General features: G+C 44.0%; 1 protein-coding gene across 1 annotated transcript in view; it reads right to left on the bottom strand.

Annotated features, from left to right (window-relative positions):
- Positions 1-1630: 1630 nt before the first annotated feature.
- Positions 1631-20480, bottom strand: part of LOC126411300 (valacyclovir hydrolase) — a 47934-nt gene continuing 29084 nt past the window's right edge. Inside the window, exons 4-6 of the mRNA XM_050081354.1 lie at positions 17848-18001; positions 17420-17678; positions 1631-1898 (exon numbers count right to left, since the gene is read on the bottom strand). Coding sequence (XP_049937311.1) covers positions 1808-1898; positions 17420-17678; positions 17848-18001 — 504 coding nt within the window. The 3' untranslated portion in view covers positions 1631-1807. The remainder of the gene's footprint in view (positions 1899-17419; positions 17679-17847; positions 18002-20480) is intronic.

Here is a 20480-nt window from a genome sequence, read left to right as displayed (position 1 = left end):
TTATTATTATTACTTTTTATATCATCGCCCTTAACTCTCAAGTGGCTGCTCCTATGTAGAAAGTGTGTCAACCACAAATTGTTCTTTTCCAGTTGCTAGCCTGGCTCTATACACATTATTGCTTCAGCTAACACTTTGATAAGTTGTGTTTTCATACGTCCAAGAGAGCAGCAGTAACATAAAATAAACAGCGATCTAAGTGAAAAAGAATTTATGATTCAAGCAAGAAAATGACCCAAATTCTGAGCTAGCAGCACAACTCCACGAAGAGGCAGTTGTCTACAAGATAATTAGCGATCGAATAAGCAGTTGGCTGGGATCTGATGCAACTGCGATGTTGGCTCATGACTGTGGGGTAACACACAGAAAGAGAGTGACATAGCAAAAGTTTATTTTGTTACTGTTTAATTAAATACAGATACTACTATTACATGTTTACCTTGGTAACAAAGTCAGCTGCACTTGACCTGTACAATACACTGCATGCCTGCTAGTGTTATAAAAAAACGACACGACCTGAGGAGTAAAGAATACACATTCAGTCACAGAGTTTTTTTTTATTGTTTAGATACCACTTCATAGTTTTGTAGAAATAAATACTGTCCTTGAAAAAACTTAATTCATGTTGTCATCCAAACACCCACCACTTTCTTCAAATATTTTCTAATACCATTCCATCTGCATCATGAGTGAGGCCACTGAGCAAGGCAATGCGCTGGTGGAAGCACTTAAACTGCATTCAAAAGGAAGGTGGTTCAAATCCCTGTCCAGACAACCAAATTTAGATTTTCTTAAATTCTTCAAGGTAAAATCACTAACAATATCTTTGAGAAGAACATAGCCAATTTCCTTCCCCAATACAAGCTTGTGCTATGCCTCTAATCACCTTGTCACTGTTAAACTTGAATCCTCCTTTTGGCACTCCATTCTGGGTGAAACACCCAGTTTCCTATTTATTAAAGAATTTGCTTATTCTATTATTTTTCTGCTCAAAGAAATGAAACTGCCAATGAAATTACATAATTTTAGTGTTTTCAAGAAGCAGCTTGAAGAAAATAATTCTATTTAACACTCCTGCTAAAATGATGTTACCATTTACATTGGTTTATCTTTTCTACTGAGTCTATGACTTGGAATTGAGATAGATCATGCCTTTTATGTTGGTGAGCTATTTCTTACTTACTAAATGTCACACAAGACATTACTACATTAATTTAGTGTCAAGCCTGAAGAATGTAGTGTGGATAAGCTGTGTTTCCCCAAGGAAATAAATGGAGGAAGGAAGGAATGTTATAGATATTGTCACATACGGGATACTATCTCATACTGAAGAAAGAGGCATATAGTGTACTATATCTTCTGGCTGGAGACACTTTGAATTTCATATTTGTTCTACTGCACGTGGAAAGTAATGGAGGGAGATTAGTTAAGCTTTACTTGCCTGGGGGTGGGAAACATTTTTTCATCTCAAGAGATTAACTACCTGAGGCAGTATAACAGCTATTAGTCTGCCTGCCTCCATATCCCGGGCTGCGCTGAAATACTGTCTTGCACAACTGCTCTATTATGTTGAAATAATCTTTATGAAGGATCTAAAATTTGCTGGGTAAATGAATGGATACATGAGCAATAAATTTCTCATCAGTCTTATATTTTTATATTATACACATATATATAATTATCAAATATTTAAAACACTAATAAAAAACATTTAATACACTGTATTAAAATACTTTTAACTTCACAACAAGAGCAACTGCATAGGATGACCATATGTTTTATACAGTACAACTTTAATAACAGTTACTTATTCATCAAGGAAATTTTCTACCAGCTTGTTGAAATCTTCTGCATATCGCAAGTGTACATTATGTTTCCCATCCTTGAAAACATATTTCCTGAAACAATTACTTTAAATTATTGGTGATCCTACATTATAGGCACAAATTAAAGCAAACAAGAACTAAAGCAACTTTCAATACTAAAAGCACAATCCACTTGCCAAAGATGCCAAAGCACACTAAGCAAGCAAATATTTTCATGTACATTTACATATTTAGGTCTCCCTCTACACACACTGAAACACAATGCAAAATGCCTATCGTGTGAATACTGTTGGAATGTGGCAATAAGCTAGTTGCAGGTTCCAAGAAATAAATCTTGCTCTCCCACTCCTTGTTTGCATATACAGTACACGTTGCAAGCCACTGTGCAATCCACAGCAGTGGGTACTTTGTGATAATACTAGTCACGGTACTTCTACTTCACATATGGAGGATGAGGAAAAATGAATATTTATATTCACTGGTATGGTACATGCCATAATCTCATTTTATTCTCATAGCCCTTCCCAAAGACAGCTGGGCCAAGTGGCCTGCCACCCAAGCAGCAAACAGAAAGACTCCGCTCTACATGCCATCAGGCAATAGTCTGGCCAAGGGCTTGCACCACAGACTTTACCTTTTACTTTACTACGCAGATACTAACACCTGATGCATCTGTTAACTAACTGCCTGCTGTTCAAGAGCTGGTGTAGTATGCAGTAAAGTATATATACACCAAAATTAAAATCTCTGCCTGTGTCCAGCCATTACTGTATTCTCAAAAATCACCACTTGGGACCAAACACAAAATTTATTTTATTTTTGATCAGGATTTGCACTAGCAGGGAAAAAAGGAAGTATTTGGTAGATGCTCATCCTAGATGAACAACCCCGAGAACTTCCAGTAGAGTATCATAAAAATACTTTGAAAGTACAAACAGGAAGAAATGGAGCAGGCTGCTGCTCTATACACTCCATCATCATCATCATCATCATCATCAGCAGCAGCAGCAGCAGCAGCAGCATGAGTTGTCACTGTAGAGCATTTGGCCATCAGCAGGCCAAGTATGAGCTCAACACAAGCTACCACACATCACTGACAATGAGAACTTTAGTAACCCTTGACACACATGGCTGAAGTTATGAAGCCAATTCCTTTCACATTAGACAAAACTGACAAGTTTGCACATCATTATGACCCAGCTATAACAATGGCAATTGAGTCAGGAATAAACTAGGGACTCACAAGATGCCAATTACTAATAAAAGATGTCACCGAACTTCTTATGGAAAAAGGGGCAATCTGAGACCTATAAACAGCTAAATTAAACTATTTAATGCTCAGGGCAACAGAGCACCAAGGAACTCCCTCAGTGTACAGTCAGGATAAATCCCCTGCAATGGCAGTTCCAACAAGCAATGGACAGAATCATGGCTGCAGATGGATTTAACTGAAGTTCAGCACTTGTTCAGAAACTCAGCTCTGTTGCTTTCACACAAAACCTATCTTACAATGTAAAAACAATGGTTGTACTGGGATGAATATACTTCATACATGAGACTGAGTCAGATGACAGCGATATTTCAGCAAAGGAAAACCAAGAATAGAACCACAGTGCAGTGAAATACTAGATATGAATCTTCCATTACAGGAAGGCCCCGTATAAGAAATGCACTGTGGGAAGCAGAGACGGTGATGCAAATACCCAAGGGTTTATATTGGAAAATGAAAATCCGGCAGATAAATCTAAGCCTGAAATGATATTTTCAGGAAATTTCAAGAAAACAGATACACTAAGAATAGCCATATGTGGATGTTGTAGCATTTCAAGACACAAGAAACTTCATGTGAATGTAGGAACTATAACTTGCCAAATACGGAACAAAAAGAGGCTATATGGCTCAAAAATATAGAGGGAAGTGCATGGGTACCATGTAGGCAAACATTGAGGAACACTAAATCTCAAAGACAGAGAAACTGAAAACTACAATGAGCATTATGTTCATCCATTCCCAGGCCATCTTGACACTAGTACACACAGGAAAAACATTATTATGTAGAAATGCAGTCTATATAGTAGGGCAGCAATACTAAAATGAATTATTATTAGACAGCAGATTACAAATCAGTTTAACAAAATTTGTCCATTTCACAGTTCTCATATGCACAAATAAAACTGATTGCAGGAGCAGTAAGAGAATAATGGAAGATGCCTCAAGCATGGCAAAACAATAAATACCAAAGAGAGCAGGTCAAACCTTGCTCATAGCCCACACCTTCCATGTAATCAGATATGAAATGATTTTAGCATCTGATGGGATAATGGGATGGAACTTCTTTATACAGTGTACAGGTGTTACAACTTGTTGATCAACAAACAGAACATTTTAGCAGAGACAGTAGTAGAATGCAGCTCACATGGGACCCAAGAAAAGGGTAAAGCAGAACGTCACCAGAATAAGATAAGATGGATACAAAGTCAGTTAACAGAACACCTGGAAGCCTTGCTCAAAATTGGAATTCCACCATAGAGCAAAATTCTGTAAACAAAAATGGCACTGATCTGTTAGAGGAGGGATTTGGGGGTGGGGGCAGGAAGTGGAGAGGGGGGAAGGGAGGGAGGGGTGAGAGAGAGAGAGAGAGAGAGAGAGAGAGAGAGAGAGAGAGAGAGAGAGAGAGAGAGAGGGGGGGGGGGGGAGGGAGATCAGCACAACTACTCAAGATAACATCTACGATTAATACAACAATCTGGGAAACAGTATGTTGAGAGATACTTCAATTCAACAGTCTCTGAAGGTGGTCTAATTGCCAGATTATCCCTCCGCTTTAGTGCCAGGAAAGAGGAATTCTTCTCTGGTCAGGGAGTTGGAGTTGTTCCATCAGGGGGAGGGAATGGGAACTGCGGGAGAGGAGTAAAGGGAAGACGGACAGGATAGAGGGAGGAAGTGGAAGAGGAAGGGGGTGCAACTGAAGTAAATGCAGACATTAAAGATGCCGGGTGGAGACAGTTGAATTACTGTCTGGTCAAAGTAGAATAGATGGTTGAGAGTTTTGAATTTCTGAACCTTCCTTTCGTTTCTATAGATCAGGCAATCCTGTGAGCAGGGAGAATGTGGGCCAGAACAGTTCACACACTTGGGCAGTGGGGTGCAAGGACTTCACACACGGATAGGACAGCCACAGGCACCACAAATAGGATTCATTTCAAATTGCAAAAACTTGTGACCATAATGGAGACACTGGAAACAGTGCATGGGAGGTGTGATATAAAGCTTCTTATCACAATGGTAAATAATGAATTTGACTTTTTCCAGAAGAGTACCCCATCAAAAGTAAGGATGAAAGCACTGGTATCAATACAATTGTCCTTGAGACCTCTCTGGACTCAATGGGCAAAATGAACGCTGTGCCACGCCAGATTAATACAGAGTTGCTCATCAGATTGAAGGATGAGATCCCTGTGGAAAATAGTGCCTTGGATCATATTTAAGGACTGGTGGGGAGTAATGCTCACCCACATGTCTCCTAAGTGCTTGCGAGCATAAAGGGAAGTCAATTGACTGGTAGAATAGGTTTTAATCTGTAGAGAACCCGACCGCATCTTCCTTAGTGAGGCAACTTCACCAAACTTATGTTCAATATGTTCTACAAAAAAGAACTATTTGGTAGTGGCAAGTCTCTCCCCTGACTGTCCTGGAACAAAACTAACCAACAGGGAAAGGGCTTCACTCCAAGATGGTGGGCCTGGCCCTCCTCCCAGGGAGTGGTAGTGGGGGGAAGTCTGAGGAAGCAAAAGTAAGAGCAGAGAGAGAACCATACCTGTCTGAAGACATAGCCATGCAAGAGCAGCCAGAAATATGGAGCTTAGCACACTTCAGGCACAAAGCGCTTCATGCACAGAGCGTCTGCCCTGGTATCACCCAATTTGGTCAGGGGCTGTCCCTGTGGGTATCACACAGCCATGGCAAGGGCTGCCTGGCACGGCGGTTGTTGCTGGGAGTTCTAATGCCCCAAAAAGATGAGCAACCACTCCTAGGCATGCATGAGGTGGTGACAGCTCAGGTACCATAAATATCATCCATGTGTTGTAAGGGGTTTCAGTCAGATGGGTACACAACAGCCCCAACACACGGGCTGGCTACATGTGCTGGTGACCTAGCAGTTACGGAAGGGGAGGAAGGAGGTAGGGGGAGGGAGAGGAACCCAGACCGGAGATGCTAGGGAGGAAGTTCTTCCCCAGATAGTTCACACTCAGAAAAAGAATTTAGAAAGAGAGGTGAAATCCCAAGGGGGACAAAACGAAAAACAAGAAGAAGAAGAAGAAGAAGAAGAAGAAGAATGGAAACTCAAGATAAGACAGAAAAGGAACAGCTGGGTCATTCAAGGAGAACACCTACTAGGAAGAGGGGGAGCGGCAAGAAGAGGAGGAGCTAGGATGGGAAAGAGTGGATACAAGAAAAGGGAATGAAGCCCGGGAGAGAACAGAAGCTGCATTGACTCGGGGCCCTGTGTGTGCCACACACGTACCCACAAAAGCGCTGTGGGTCCCTCTGGCGCATTACTGTGAGCAGCTCAATAGTATAACTCAAAAGCTAGATGATTTTTGGAAAGTTTTGTTGACCAAATAGAGTTAAATATTAACACTTATGAACTGACAGATTACGCCAATGTCAACAAAGTCTTTCTTTAACAGGAAGAGCAGAATGCGCTAGAAGCATTCTCGCCAGGTTTGCCAAATGAAATTTTCTGTAAAGTGCAAGCAGACTTTCCAGGATCTTTAAACGATGTTGTGGTAACTGTGACTGACAGCTTTAGCAGAAAAATTGTTGGTGTCCAGAACTAGGGAAAAGAAGGTAGTTCTCAATGCAGAGACTGTGCACAATCAATGTGGTCAGCCTGGTCACATTAAGCAAAATTGTTTGTGGGAGATGTAAGCAAATTAAGGACACTCAGAATGGGAACATCAGCACAGGTTTCCATAGGCAAAGGGAAGGAGCTGGCAGTAAGAGCTTGCAACCTCAATGTTAACCAACATAGGGAACATATGAGGCCCCTGCACTGCATTCCCAGTAAATGTGAGTGGAGCATACCAGTGTGCAGATCAGTGGCAGATTATTGTTTGATGAGCTATGTAGTAGGAAAGGCGTATAAATCTCTACTAGATACAGGATTACAGGTATATGTAGCAAGTTATAATGTACCTTTGTACAGAGTTTGAACCAGCATCATAGTAGACTATGTAGCGCAGGAGAGTGTAGTACTCATTCGCTCAGTTCGGCATTTATGAACTCCTGAATTGGTGGGGGATGGGGGGAAGACTTTCGGACTTGCAAAGCATGGAAGTATTTCCTCGAGTTGGTTACAATTTTAATTTCATACTCAGATTGGATTTTCTGAGCAAACAGCATGCCAAAGTCAATTTGGAAAGGTGCATGGTAGAGCTGGGCAGGACATCACTCTGTTGGGTTTTACTGCCAGAAGCACAAAATGCTGCAAGGTATGTCCCAGATGTTGGGCAGCCACCTACGCTGCTCGCACTGTCTCTTAGAAATTATTTGCAGGGTACAATATCAAAAAGTAAAGAGAAGCCAGACTGGGTAGATGTAGGAGCAGATTAGTCTCTTAATACTTTCAGCACAGGAATACAGTAGAAGAAGAACGGTTAGCTTTGAGAAATGAAATAGTGAAGGCAGCAGAGGATCCAGTAGGTAAAATGATGAGGGCTAATAGAAATCCTTTGGGGAGATACTGAATTTAATTAATGAAAGGAGAAAATATAAATATGCTATAAATGAAGGAGGTGAAAGAGAATACAAAGTCTAAAGAATGAGATTGATAGGAAGTCCAAAATGGCTAAGCAGGAATGGCGAGAGGACAAATGCAAGGATGTAGAAACATATGTCACTAGGGGTAAGATAAATGCTGGCAACAGAAAAATTAAAGAGACTTTTGGAGGAAAGAGAACCATCTGTATGAATATAAAGAGCTCAGATGGAAAACCAGTCCTAAGCGAAGAAGGGAAAGGAGAAATGTGGTAGGAGTATACAGAGGGTCTGTACAAGGGAGATATACTTCAGGGCACTATTATGGAAATGGAAGAGGACGTAGGTGAAGATGAGAAGGGAGATATAATACTGCGTGAAGAATATGACAATGCGCTGAAAGACATAAGTCAAAACAAGTTCCCCAGGAGTAGACAACATTCCGTTAGACATACTGATAGCCTTGGGAGAGCCAGCTTCTTCCATATGGTGAGCAAGATATATGAAACAGACACAATGTCCTCAGACTTCAGGAAGAATATAATAATCCCAATTCAAAAGAAAGCAGCTGCTGACAGGTGTGAAAATTATCGAAATATAAGTTTAATAAGTCACAGTTGCAAAATACTAACATAAACCCATTACAGAAGAAGTGAAAAACTGGTAAATGCCAACCTCAGGGAAGATCAGTTTGGATTCCGGAGAAATGTACGAACATGCGAGGCAATACCGACCCAATGACTTCTCACAGAAGATACATTAAGGAAAGGCAAACCTACATTTATAGCATTTGTAGAATTATTTATTTATTTATTCAACCTGATCAGATTAGGGCCATCAGGCCCTCTCTTACATCGGACCAGTGTTCCACACATGCAGCATTTCACACATCAGAGTTACATCATGACAATAGTTTAAATAAGAAAATTAGATTATTCTAGTGACAATATGAATAAAGAGTGATGACTAAGACCTAATAAAGTAAATGCTGGCAGTATTTTTACAGCAGGTGCTATACATACAAATTATGATAAAAGCAATAATAATAACATAAAAAACCAAATAATAATGATAAACATGAGAAAAATTGGCAATAGTAATGAAGATTTGTGCAGATGTAACATTGGTGTGTTAAGTAGATGTTTACTAGTATAGCGAGCTTTGGGGAAGGGAGATTTAAGGAGGAGGAAAGAGCGAAGTAATGAGGTGAAGTGCATTCATGTACAGAGGAAGGCATTACTGTTGCTTAAGTAGATATGTCATTAACTGTTTTTTTGAAGCTGGACATATTTTTAAGTTTTTTAACAAAACGAGGGAGGTTATTCCAGAGTCGGGTCCCCGCTACTGTAAAGGACTTGGAGAAGGTGACTGAGCGATGCAGTGGAACAGAGAGGATTTTATTATGATGGGAACATGTGTTTCTGTCATGTTGTTCTGACATAAGCATTAAGGACAAGGAGAGATATGAGGGACAGTGTACATTTACAAGGCAGAAGATGAGACGGAATGTGTGGAAATCTCTGCGTTTGTCTGCACGCAGCCAGGACAATTTCGCATATACTGGTGAAATGTGATAAAAAAGTCGAGCGTCACAGATATATCAGATGCAGGCATTCATGACCAGTTCCAGACATCGCAAATTTTCCTGAGACAGGCCTTGTAGGATAATATCGCTGTAGTCAATGATTGGGAGTATAAGCGTTTGTACTAAAGCTTCTGACGATGTTGACTGGAAAACACTCTTTTAAAACTCTGAAGGTGGCAGGGGTAAAATACAGGGAGTGAAAGGCTATTTACAGTTTGTACAGAAACCAGATGGCAGTTATAAGAGTCAAGGAGCACGAAAGGGAAACAGTGATTGAGAAGTGAGTGATGCAGGGTTGTGACCTGTCCCTGATGTTATATGTTATTCAGTCTGTACACTGTGAAAGCAGCAAAGGAAACAAAAGAAAAATTTGGAGTAGGAATTCACATCCAGGGTGAAGAAATAAAAACTTTGAGGTTTGCCGATGACTGTTCTAAATTATGTTCGATACGGCTGCAGGTGATGAACTGTGAAACAAAAGAACTCCATTAAATTACATAGAATCCAAGAAATCCACAGAATGTGGTTGACAGGTTTATACAAAATTTTGTTTTTCTTTCGGTTATGTAAATACTGTCTTTAAACACACAAATTCAATAAAAAGCATTTTTTCTGTTTTGTAGAAGATAACAAAAAACCCACTGATGTGCTTCGCTCAAGGCAGACCCTCTCCAAAAACAAATCTACTTATAAGGAAACATGGGCACAAGAGCTTAACCCTCAAATGACTTTATCAAATTTACTTTGTTATTTGGGTGCCTACTCATTGTGTTTTGATTTCATTTTGTTTAGGAACAAAAATGCCCAGAAAAGGTTACACAATAGCAGCTACAGCACTGAGGACTATGCAGTCTCAAGAATCCAATGAAGGTTGTAAGGTGAGACTTCCTGCAGCTCGAGAACATCAGGCTTTAATTCGCTCTTTTCAAACTCCTTCCAAAAATGAGGTGTGGCATAACTGATTGAGAGCATCATGAATTATCTTGATCCTCAGATCCCTTTACTCACATGGGCTTAACAAGTTACTTCTCTGCAGCACATGATCACAGTAGCACAGGTGAGTGAGCTTTTATATTCTGAATCCCACTTATTCCTAAGAATTTACCATTTTGTTTTATACAAGAATGGTTCCCAGTGGGATTATGTCATGCCTTAATCCTAAACAAAGCACAAGGCCATACAATATTTTACAGGAATGGAAATTAGTGTTAATTGCTTTTTGCACAGCCAGCTCTCCCGTATTAGTTAAGCAGACCAGCTCTTTGTTCATGTCCCCCAAACATACTACTTCAAACATTGTATTCAAAGAAGTTTCATAAGCTAAAAATTCATTCCATGTGTACTAAGACTTGGGCATTACTGCAAATGCAAATTTAAGACAAAAAAAATGATGCACCTTGAAGGAATTATCCAAATGGGAAAGAAATTAGTAGATGTGTTGTACATGTACAGACAAACAAACAAAATCTTTCTGGAGACGCCCCAGACAGCAGTAGGATACCAACCTGACTGTCGCCAGCCATACAGCTCAACAACAAAGAGTGATGGATGGGGGTGTCATTTCTTTTCACAGCAGGACCCCTTTAGCTGTCATCCACAGCACCCTTACAGCACAGTGGTATGTGGATGGTATTCTACATCCTGTTTTGTTGCCCTGGTATTCTACATCCCGCTTTTGTTGCCTTTCATGACAAGCCATCTTGGGCTCATATTTCTGTAAGACAATGCCCTCATGCATATGGCAAGAGTTTCTACTCCTTGTCTTCGTGCTTGCCAAACCCTACCCTGGCAAACAATGTCGCCAGGTCTCTCCCCAAATGAGGGAGACCCTCCAACCAACTTGGGATGATGACGATCTAATGTGCCAACTGGACAGAATTTGGCATGATAAACACGTTATTGACTTCTCAATTTGTGAAGCCTTTTCTCTCGGATAAATCATCCTATTCTTCTGAAACTGCAATTTACTTTCCACTACACGTAGATCACATCTACTAATTTTTGTCCCATTCTTTTTTTGTTTTTGGTGGGGTTTAAGGGCGCTCAACTACTGAGGTCATTAGCGCCCCGTCGGTGTTGTTACAGCACATGGAATCTAGTAAAACTCAAGGGGAGGGGGGGACACCAGAAAGACCTGACAAAGATGTAGATAAAATAAGTAAAAAGGTTAGATGTCTTTGGACAAGCCAGTCAAAGTTATAAAACGCAGAACACGAGCAGCTGCTCGAGCGTCATCAGCTAAAATATCCGGTATAGTAGATGGCAGGGACAGGACAACACGAGATTGACTAAAGCGGGGACACGACAATAAAACATGGCGCACTGTTAATGCCTGACCACAAGGGGACTGCGGGGCTGAGTCACTGGAGAGCAGGTAGCGGTGGCTAAACCGGCAATGCCCAATCCGCAACCTGGTCAGAAGGACCTCCTCTCGCCGAGATGGTCGGGAGGAGGTTGTCCAAGCAGTTGGGAGCGGTTTTACTGCCCGGAGCTTGTTTCCTTGGAGGGATGACCAAGCATCCCACCACAACGACACAAGCCTCTTACAAACATCCCCACGAACGTCAGATGACGGGACACAATGGGAGGCTGGCCGAGGCAGGAGGACTGCAGCCTTGGCTGCAGCATCCGCAGCCGCATTCCCAGGCACTACTACATGTCTGGGAACCCACAGAAAGCTGACAGGAGAACCATTATCAGCGAAAGAATGGAGGGACTGCTGTATCCGTTGAACCAAGGGATGGACCGGATAGGGAGCTCCAAGGCTCTGAAGAGCACTGAGTGAGTCAGAGCAGAGTACATACGATGAATGGCGGTGGCGGCGGGCATACTGAACAGCCTGATGGAGAGCAAAAAGCTCGGCCGTAAAGCTGGAACATTGGTCGAGGAGCCGGTATTTAAAGGTGGCGGCCCCGACGACAAAGGCACAGCCGACACCATCGTCAGTTTTGGAGCCATCGGTGTAAATAAAGGTGCGACCGGCAAGTCGAGCACGAAGTTCGACAAACCGTGAGGAATACACTGCAGCCGGAGTACCCTCCTTCGGGAGTGAGCTGAGGTCGAGATAAATATGAACCGGAGCCTGGAGCCAAGGTGGTGTCGGGCTCTCACCCTCTCTGAAGGTGGTAGGGAGGGCAAAATCCAATTTTCGAAGCAGGCGACGGAAGCGGACTCCAGGGGGCAGCAGGGCAGACACATACAACCCGTACTGACGGTCGAGAGAATCTGCGAAGAAGGACTGGTAAGAGGGGTGGTCGGGCATAGACAACAGCCGGAAGGCATACCGGCACAGCAGTACGTCGCGCTGGTAGGTCAATGGTAATTCGGCAGCTTCAGCATAAAGACTCTCGACAGGACTAGTGTAGAAGTGCGATCCGCTCCCCAAGATGAACCACTAAGAACTCTGAGGACATTAAGGGAACGTGTACAACTGGCCGCCACATAAGAGACATGCGGAGACCAACACAGTTTCCTGTCCAACGTGAGCCCTAGAAACTTAGTTGTTTCCACGAATGGGAGAACAACGGGACCGAGATGTAAGGATGGCGGAAGGAACGCTTTATATCGCCAAAAGTTGATACAAACCGTCTTCTCTTCAGAGAACCGGAAGCCATTTGCCATGCTCCACGAGTATAGGCTGTCTAGACAACGCTGAAGGCAGCGCTCCAGGAGGCATGTTCTCTGGGCACTGCAGTAGATCGCGAAGTCATCGACAAAGAGAGAGCCTGAGACATTAGGTGGAATGCAATCCATAATTGGATTGATCGCGATGGCAAAAAGGGCTACGCTCAAGACAGAGCCCTGAGGCACTCCGTTCTCCTGGAGGAAGACATCGGACAATACGGAACCCACACGTACCCTAAACTTTCGATCCGTTAAAAAGGAATCAATAAAAAGGGGCAGGCACCTGTGCATAGTGCGGAGGATACCTCCTCTCCAACAGGTATCATAAGCCTTCTCCAAATCGAAGAACACGGCTACCGTTTGGCGCCTTCGCAAAAAGTTGTTCATGATGAATGTCGACAAGGTCACAAGGTGGTCAACAGCGGAGCGGCGGCGACGAAAGCCGCATTGGACATTGGTAAGTAGCAGTCGAGATTCAAGAATCCAAACTAACCGAGCATGAAGCATGCGCTCCATCACCTTACAGACACAGCTTGTAAGAGAAATGGGGCGGTAACTAGAAGGAAGGTGTCTATCCTTCCCGGGTTTGGGTATAGGAACAACGACGGCGTCACGCCAATGCATGGGGACCTGACCTTCGGTCCAGACGCGATTGTAGGTATGAAGAAGGAAGCTTTTGCCCGCCGGAGAAAGGTGTGCCAGCATCTGAACGTGAATGGCATCTGGCCCCGGAGCAGAGGACCGGGACAGTGCAAGCGCACGTTCGAGTTCCCGCATAGTAAAGAGGGCATTATAAGTTTCCAGATTCAGCGAGTGGAAGGAAGGTCGCCGAGCCTCTTCTGCCTCTTTCCTGGGAAGGAAGGTAGGGTGGTAATGGGCGGAGCTTGAAAGCTCCGCGAAAAACCGGCCGAAGGCGTTGGAGACAGCCACAGGATCAACGAGGACCTATTACCTGAGGTCAGGCCAGGTACCGAGGAGTGGGCCTTAATGCCCGACAGCCGGCGCAGGCCACCCCATACGACAGAAGAGGGAGTAAAACTGTTAAAGGAGCTGGTGAAAGAGGCCCAACAAGCTTTTTTGCTGTCTCTGATGACTCTACGGCATTGCGCTCGGAGTCGTTTGTATCCAATACAATTCGCCAACGTAGGATGGCGGCGAAAGGTGCGTAAAGCATGTCGTCGAGCACGGATACCGTCTCTACAAGCCTCGTTCCACCAGGGGACGGAAATGCGACGTGAAGAAGAGGTAGTACGAGGAATGGAACGTTCGGCAGCATTGATGATAACAGCCGTGAGGTATTCGACCTGACTGTCACAACTGAGAAAATCGTGGTCCGGAAAGATCGCCAGGGAGGAGTAAAGTCCCCAGTCAGCTTTCGGTATGTTCCAGCTCAAAGGATGTGGGGATGGGGTGTGGTGCAGGAGACGAACGACACAGGGGAAGTGGTTGCTCGAATAGGTGTCAGAAAGGACATACCACTCGAACCGACGGGCAAGAGTGGTAGAACGGATCGAGAGGTCCAAGTGGGAGTAGGTATGAGTAGAGTCCGAGAGGAAAGTCGGGGCGCCAGTATTGAGGCAGACAAGATTGAGATGGTTGAAGACATCAGCCAAGAGTGAGCCTCTTTGACAGGATGCAGGAGAGCCCAAAAGGGGATGATGGGCATTGAAGTCGCCAAACAATAAAAACGGCGGGGGAAGCTGAACAATCAGGTGCATCATGTCAGCCCGACTAACAGCGGATGACGATGGAGTGTACATGGTACAAACTGAAAAAGTAAAAGCAGAAAGAGTAATACAGACAGCTATTGCTTGGAGTGGGGTGGTCAATGGGATGGGATGGTAATAGACATCGTCCCGAACGAGCAACATGACCCCACCATGAGCTGGGATACTGTCCACAGGGGTGAGGTCATACCTCTCCGAGGTATAGTGGGTAAAGGCAATACGGTCAGTCGGGCGCAACTTGGTTTCCTGGAGACCAAGGACGAGCGGACAGTGCAGGCGGAGGAGCAGTTGTAATTCCTCCCGATTAGATCGAATACCTCTTTTGTTCCAATGTAACAAGGCCATTGCTAGTCAAAAAAGGGGGGGAACGAGATGCGGGAAGAGCTGGTCACCTCGACGGTCGCGGAGGGCCAGGTTTCGAGGGAACAACGCTACAACTGGTGGGAGGCGGAGCCTGTTCCATCGAGTCGTCGCCAGCTGCAGCCGCTGTCCCTGGAGGTGTAGGAGGGGCAGCATCATTTGCCAATGAGAGGCCAGCTGAGCGTCCCGGAGAAACTGAGGACAGCCGGGAACAGCGACTCACGGATGGAGCGTCAGACGAAACGCGCCGGGGTGGAGAGGGGGATAGAGACTTCTTCTTGGAGGCCTTCTTGGAAGTCCGAGGAGGCACAGGGGTGGTGGGCTGGACCCGAAGAAGGTCCTCACGCGCGGGGTCCGTTTTGGAACGCCGGACCTCGGAAGCTGGGATCCGGAACGTTTCCCCGATGGACGTCTGAGAAGAGGATCGCTTCTCAGGCGGCGAGGGGGGGGGGGGGGGAGGAGGAGGAGGAGGAGGAGGAGGAGGAAGGGTGGCCCCTGGGGCAGAGGGGGCGGGGGCCATGGGGGAGGAGGATTTGGAAGGGAGGGATTTGGGAGGCGGAGGCAGAAACCCCGGATGGGGGGAGGAGGCGGAGGGGGGACAGGATAGGGGTGAGGATACCGCGGAAGGAGGGGACACAACTGAGGCAAACGAAGTGGTCAACGGCACGGGATGGAGGCGGTCATACTTCTTCCTGGTCTCAGAATAAGAGAGACAATCCAAAGTTTTGAGTTCTTGTATCTTCTTCTCCTTCTGATATGCGGGGCAGTCTGAGGATCTAGGCGAGTGGATGCCAGGACAATTAACGCACCGAGGTGGTGGGGTGCATGCATGTTCCTCACGAAGAGGACGTCCACAATCGCCACAAAGGGGCTCAGCCTCACACCATGACGACGACATGTGCCCAAAGCGCAAACACCGAAAACAGCGCATAGGAGGCGGGACGTAAGGTCGCACGTCGCACCGGTAGCACATCACCTTTACCTTCTCCGGGAGAACGTCCCCTCGAAGGCGAGGATAAAGGCCCCGGTGTCGATGCGACGGTCTTTGGGGGTGCGCTGGACTCGCCGGACGAAATGCACGCCTCGGCGCTCCAGGTTGGCCCTGAGCTCCTCATCAGATTGCAGCAGGAGGTCCCGATGAAAAATAACCCCGTGAGTCCTATTTAGTGCCAGATGCGGGACAATGGACACTGGGATATCCCCTAGGCGGTCGCACGCCTGGAGCGCCGCCGACTGTGTGGCGGAGGTGGTCTTTATAAGAACGGACCCCGAACGCATCTTACTGAGAGCCTCGATTTCCCCGAAGATGTCCTCAATGTGCTGAACAAAGAACATGGGCTTGGAGGTAGCGAACGTCCCCCCATCGGTTCGAGAACAGACCAAATAGCGGGGGAAGTACTTCGCCCCAAGCCGGCGGGCCTGTCCCTCCTCCCAGGGAGTGGCCAAGGGGGAAAGGGCAGGAGAACCAGAACTAGAGACAGTACCTTTCCTTTTGAAAGACTCGGCTGCAGAGCGACCTGATACATGTTGATGTTTCATCTGCGAAACGTCCGCCCTGATACCACCCATTCCGACCAGGGGCTCTCCCCACGTGTGCCACCCAGCCTCAGCAAGGGCCACCTGGCAGGATGACCGTTGCCGGGAGTCCTGATGCCCCAAGGAGACGGGCATCTACTCCTTGGCCGACGTGGGGAGGGTGCAGCTCAGGTATCGGCAGTACGATCCCTGTGTTGTCAGGGGGCTACAACCTAGAGGGTACATGACGACCCCACCACAACGGGCTGGCTACCGTGCTGGATTTCTGGTGCCATGGAAAGTCCATCATGATCGTAGGTGCAGATGGGGACGCACTATGGGCGTAACTTGTACAACCCATCAGGTGTTTAGGCCCAATTTGAGGAATAGTGGGTATGGTTACAACACCGGTACAATGCTGAGTGCCAAGGTCTTAGTGCACTGAGGACCAGTGGTACACCACGTAAGGCGTCCTTCCCCAAAAGGCTCGTACTTCTGTAGAATTTTGAAAAATGGAGGTCAAACCCCAAGGGGGACCATCACATGGAAGGCCGAAACGGTTGAAACTCGTTTTAGTCGCCTCTTACGACAGGCAAGAATACCTCGGGCCTATTCTTACCCCGGACCCGCAGGGGGGTTTGTCCCATTCTGATCATTCTACTATGGTGCATGGGGATTTTTTTTTTTTTTTCTAGAATGTAAGTACCCAGGGAATGCTGAGTTTGTCAGATAGTATTTAAAAATGACTAACAATCTTCAAAACCTTTGATTCTAACAAGTATGTAAATAAGTATTTTAAGTATTTTCATAAAGTTTCCCTGCTTCAAAACTCAATTTATCATATTGGAAGAACCAAACTATTCAGATTAGGATATGCAAATAGTTAATATTTCTGAACTGAAATTTTGATTTAATACTTGTATATATTGCATGTAAGAGCATTAAAATCAGAGTTTAACATTTCATTAGAAAACAAAAGCTTTATACTAATCTTATGAAAGCCACCTTTTCCTCATACTCACTTGGCACCAGGTATATTGGAGACTAGAAGTGCAGGATGAAATTCAGGTACCATTGGATCCTTTGCCCCATGGATCACAAGTGTTGGGCAGCGAATCAGTGGTAACAGCCAACGACAGATGTCCCCATTTACCTGCTCACTTTGAATGCGTACTATTGCATCCACCCATGCAGCCCATAAGTCTGCAAATCCTTTTACCCCATACAGATCTTCCATGGGTTTCCGATAGCGTTCTGACATTGCACTAACATCACGGATACCTACAAAGTATTAGACAAAAATAAACATGTTCTTTGTAGCTATATATGATGATTGACACTGGATATCGTAGAACATAAGTGAAGGAGAATACTGAACTAGAAAAGTAAGTAACAGGTGCAGATGGTGGTGATGGTGGTTGTGGTTTTACTAAAAGAAAATTCACACTACCTTTGCAAATTTCAGCATCTTCAGCACTGATGAAAGCATTTGCACCCCAAACAATTAATTTGTTGACATTTTGGGGATATTTGCCGGCCATTATTAGTGCTGTGATACCTCCATCACTCCATCCCAGAAGTGAGTATTTGTTGATATTAAGTACCTTACAAAACAACAAGAAATTCAGTAATCTTGGTTATAAGTCAAGAATTTGAGTCACATTATATCTGGCATTCTTCCACATTTCATCAAGTGTTGCTTCGCATGGTATCTCATTACTCATTGTATATAAACCATGAAATACAGCACTGAGATGCTATGCATGTCTCACAAATGATACTACCGAAAGTGTCTCTAACAATTCTGGCAATGAAATTTTTTAAGCTGTTCTAGATTTTTGCAGCTAGCATGCGCACTGAAGTTGACATTTTTTAAATTCTAGATAGCAAACTTAAAATGTGTAGAAAATGAAAAAATGTCAAAGTACAGTAAGAACTGAAATACCCCTTACATTTCACACTCACTGGTAAATTACAACTAATAGCAAGCAAGAAACTAAACTTTTTCATAGCGATAAAATGGAGTGTAGTGACACAGTAGTTAAGATGCTGGAACCTAGTTTGAAAGGATGTCAATTCAAATACCCACCTGTCCATCCAGATTTAAGTTTTCTGTAGTTTTCCTACATAGCTTAAGGTAAACACTTGATAAGGACATGGTCAATTGCTTTCTCTGTCCTTCCCCAATCTGTCCTTGGGCTCTGTTTTGAATAGTCTTTTTGTCAACAGTTCATTAAGCCCTAATCATCTGTCTGCCTTCCTTTATGGTGAAGTCAATATTAAAACATGGAACTGATAATAGAGAAGAATTCTTTTAATCCTTAGTGATAGGAAATGGCAATATGAATGCAAAGGAAAGAAGCTTGACAGTTAAGGCAGACTACCTTACGCAGAATTGAACAAAACTTATTCGTCATTATTCATTTTCACAAATGAAAGCTGTCATTTGTGAATACAATGAATAAAAGAGCAATTGCAAAGCCAAAACCAGTGTGTTGTCATTTATATAACTAATGTACTTTCTGTTGCATTTAGTTTTCAGATCAATTGTTTTTTTGATCATCATCTGACAAGGTACATTTGATTCTGGAAGATCTGCCATTGTAAATGAAACATATTCCATAGATGCACAACAATCTAAGACCTTCAAATCATGACTCGTCACTACTTCTTGAAATCTTTTGGCCACTATCCAGTGTGTTTCATAATTACACCACAAAGAGTTTTGAATCCTTTCAAATATGCCCAGATCATTTCAAAATTCTTGAGAAACACTGACAAGTCTCTGCTCCAATCCTTCAATCATGTTAACTGGAGTGGCATACAATACACCTGTAAGGTAGGCCCAGACACGCAAATCAATGAGGTCAGATCGGTTGATCTTAGGAGGCCACGATACAGGTCCTACTCATCAATTGGTCTGTGGCCATATCAGTGTGGTAGATATCATCTTACCATAGCAGCAAAATGTGCCAGTGCTCCATTATGCATGCACCACATCCTCTGGCATTGTTCCAAGGAACATCCTTGAGCAATCCTGCAAGATGATGCCACAGAAATTGAAAGTCATTCATCCATCAAGTTTGTTTGTAACACTTACGGCCCTATAAGATGATCACCTAGTACTCCTAATCACATATTCAATGAGAAATGTTGCTTGTGTACAGCAGGTTGATTGGAGTCTAAATGACTCCAATGTGATATTGTGATAACTAAAACACCCCATCAACTGAACTTTGCTTCACCTGTAAATAAAACTTTATCATCAAATGTAGAGTTGTGTACAGCTTGTTGTTACATCCATTGGCAGAACTTTAGTATAGGACAAAGGTCTGCTACACCAAGACAATAAATTCTGGAATGGTATGGGTACATTGCATGTGATGAATTACTCTTCAATTACTAGTGTGGCTCATTCCATGAATTTGTGTGGCAAATTTACTTGTTGAGATTCTTGGGTAGCGTTTGACTGTTTTGAGCACCATATTTTCAAGCAAGGTGTAATTCATGAAGGCCTACCTGTTCCAGCAGGTGCAAAATTCCCAGTTTTTTGGAGACACTGATGCACCCTTGTAAATATTCAACTCTTGAAGTGCCTTCAGGCAGGGTATGCTTCTTGGTACAAGTGGGTAGGCTCCTGTGCATTACTGTTCTTAGCACATATGAAATACATATCTGCATATTCCTTGTTACTGTAATGTCCCACGTTGCCACCAACTCTCACAAGGCGACTGACACACTGCAGACAATTGACATAAGTGGCACTCTGTGTAGAGTACCATTGTATCCAATCTGTTTACAAATCCACATTTTGGAAATGTAAACAAAGACAATACTTTGGAACAGCATAGAGAGTTTACACAGAATCCCATTGGTAATGTCTGCTAACCACAAAGTCACAATTATCTTTTAACTGGTTCAATGGCAGGCCTATGTTTACTGAGCCTTTTTTGCTTCTAGTATCGTGTACTTTCAAATATGTGCATTCACACCATTAATTATGATATATCCTATATATCATAAATTCATTGTAAACCTCCCTCAATCACACCACAACAATACAGATGAACCATTTATGGCTAT

Source organism: Schistocerca serialis, chromosome 1 (assembly GCF_023864345.2).
Source record: "Schistocerca serialis cubense isolate TAMUIC-IGC-003099 chromosome 1, iqSchSeri2.2, whole genome shotgun sequence".
Taxonomy (NCBI): domain Eukaryota; kingdom Metazoa; phylum Arthropoda; class Insecta; order Orthoptera; family Acrididae; genus Schistocerca; species Schistocerca serialis.
This window is presented reverse-complemented; position numbering and strand designations above follow the sequence as displayed.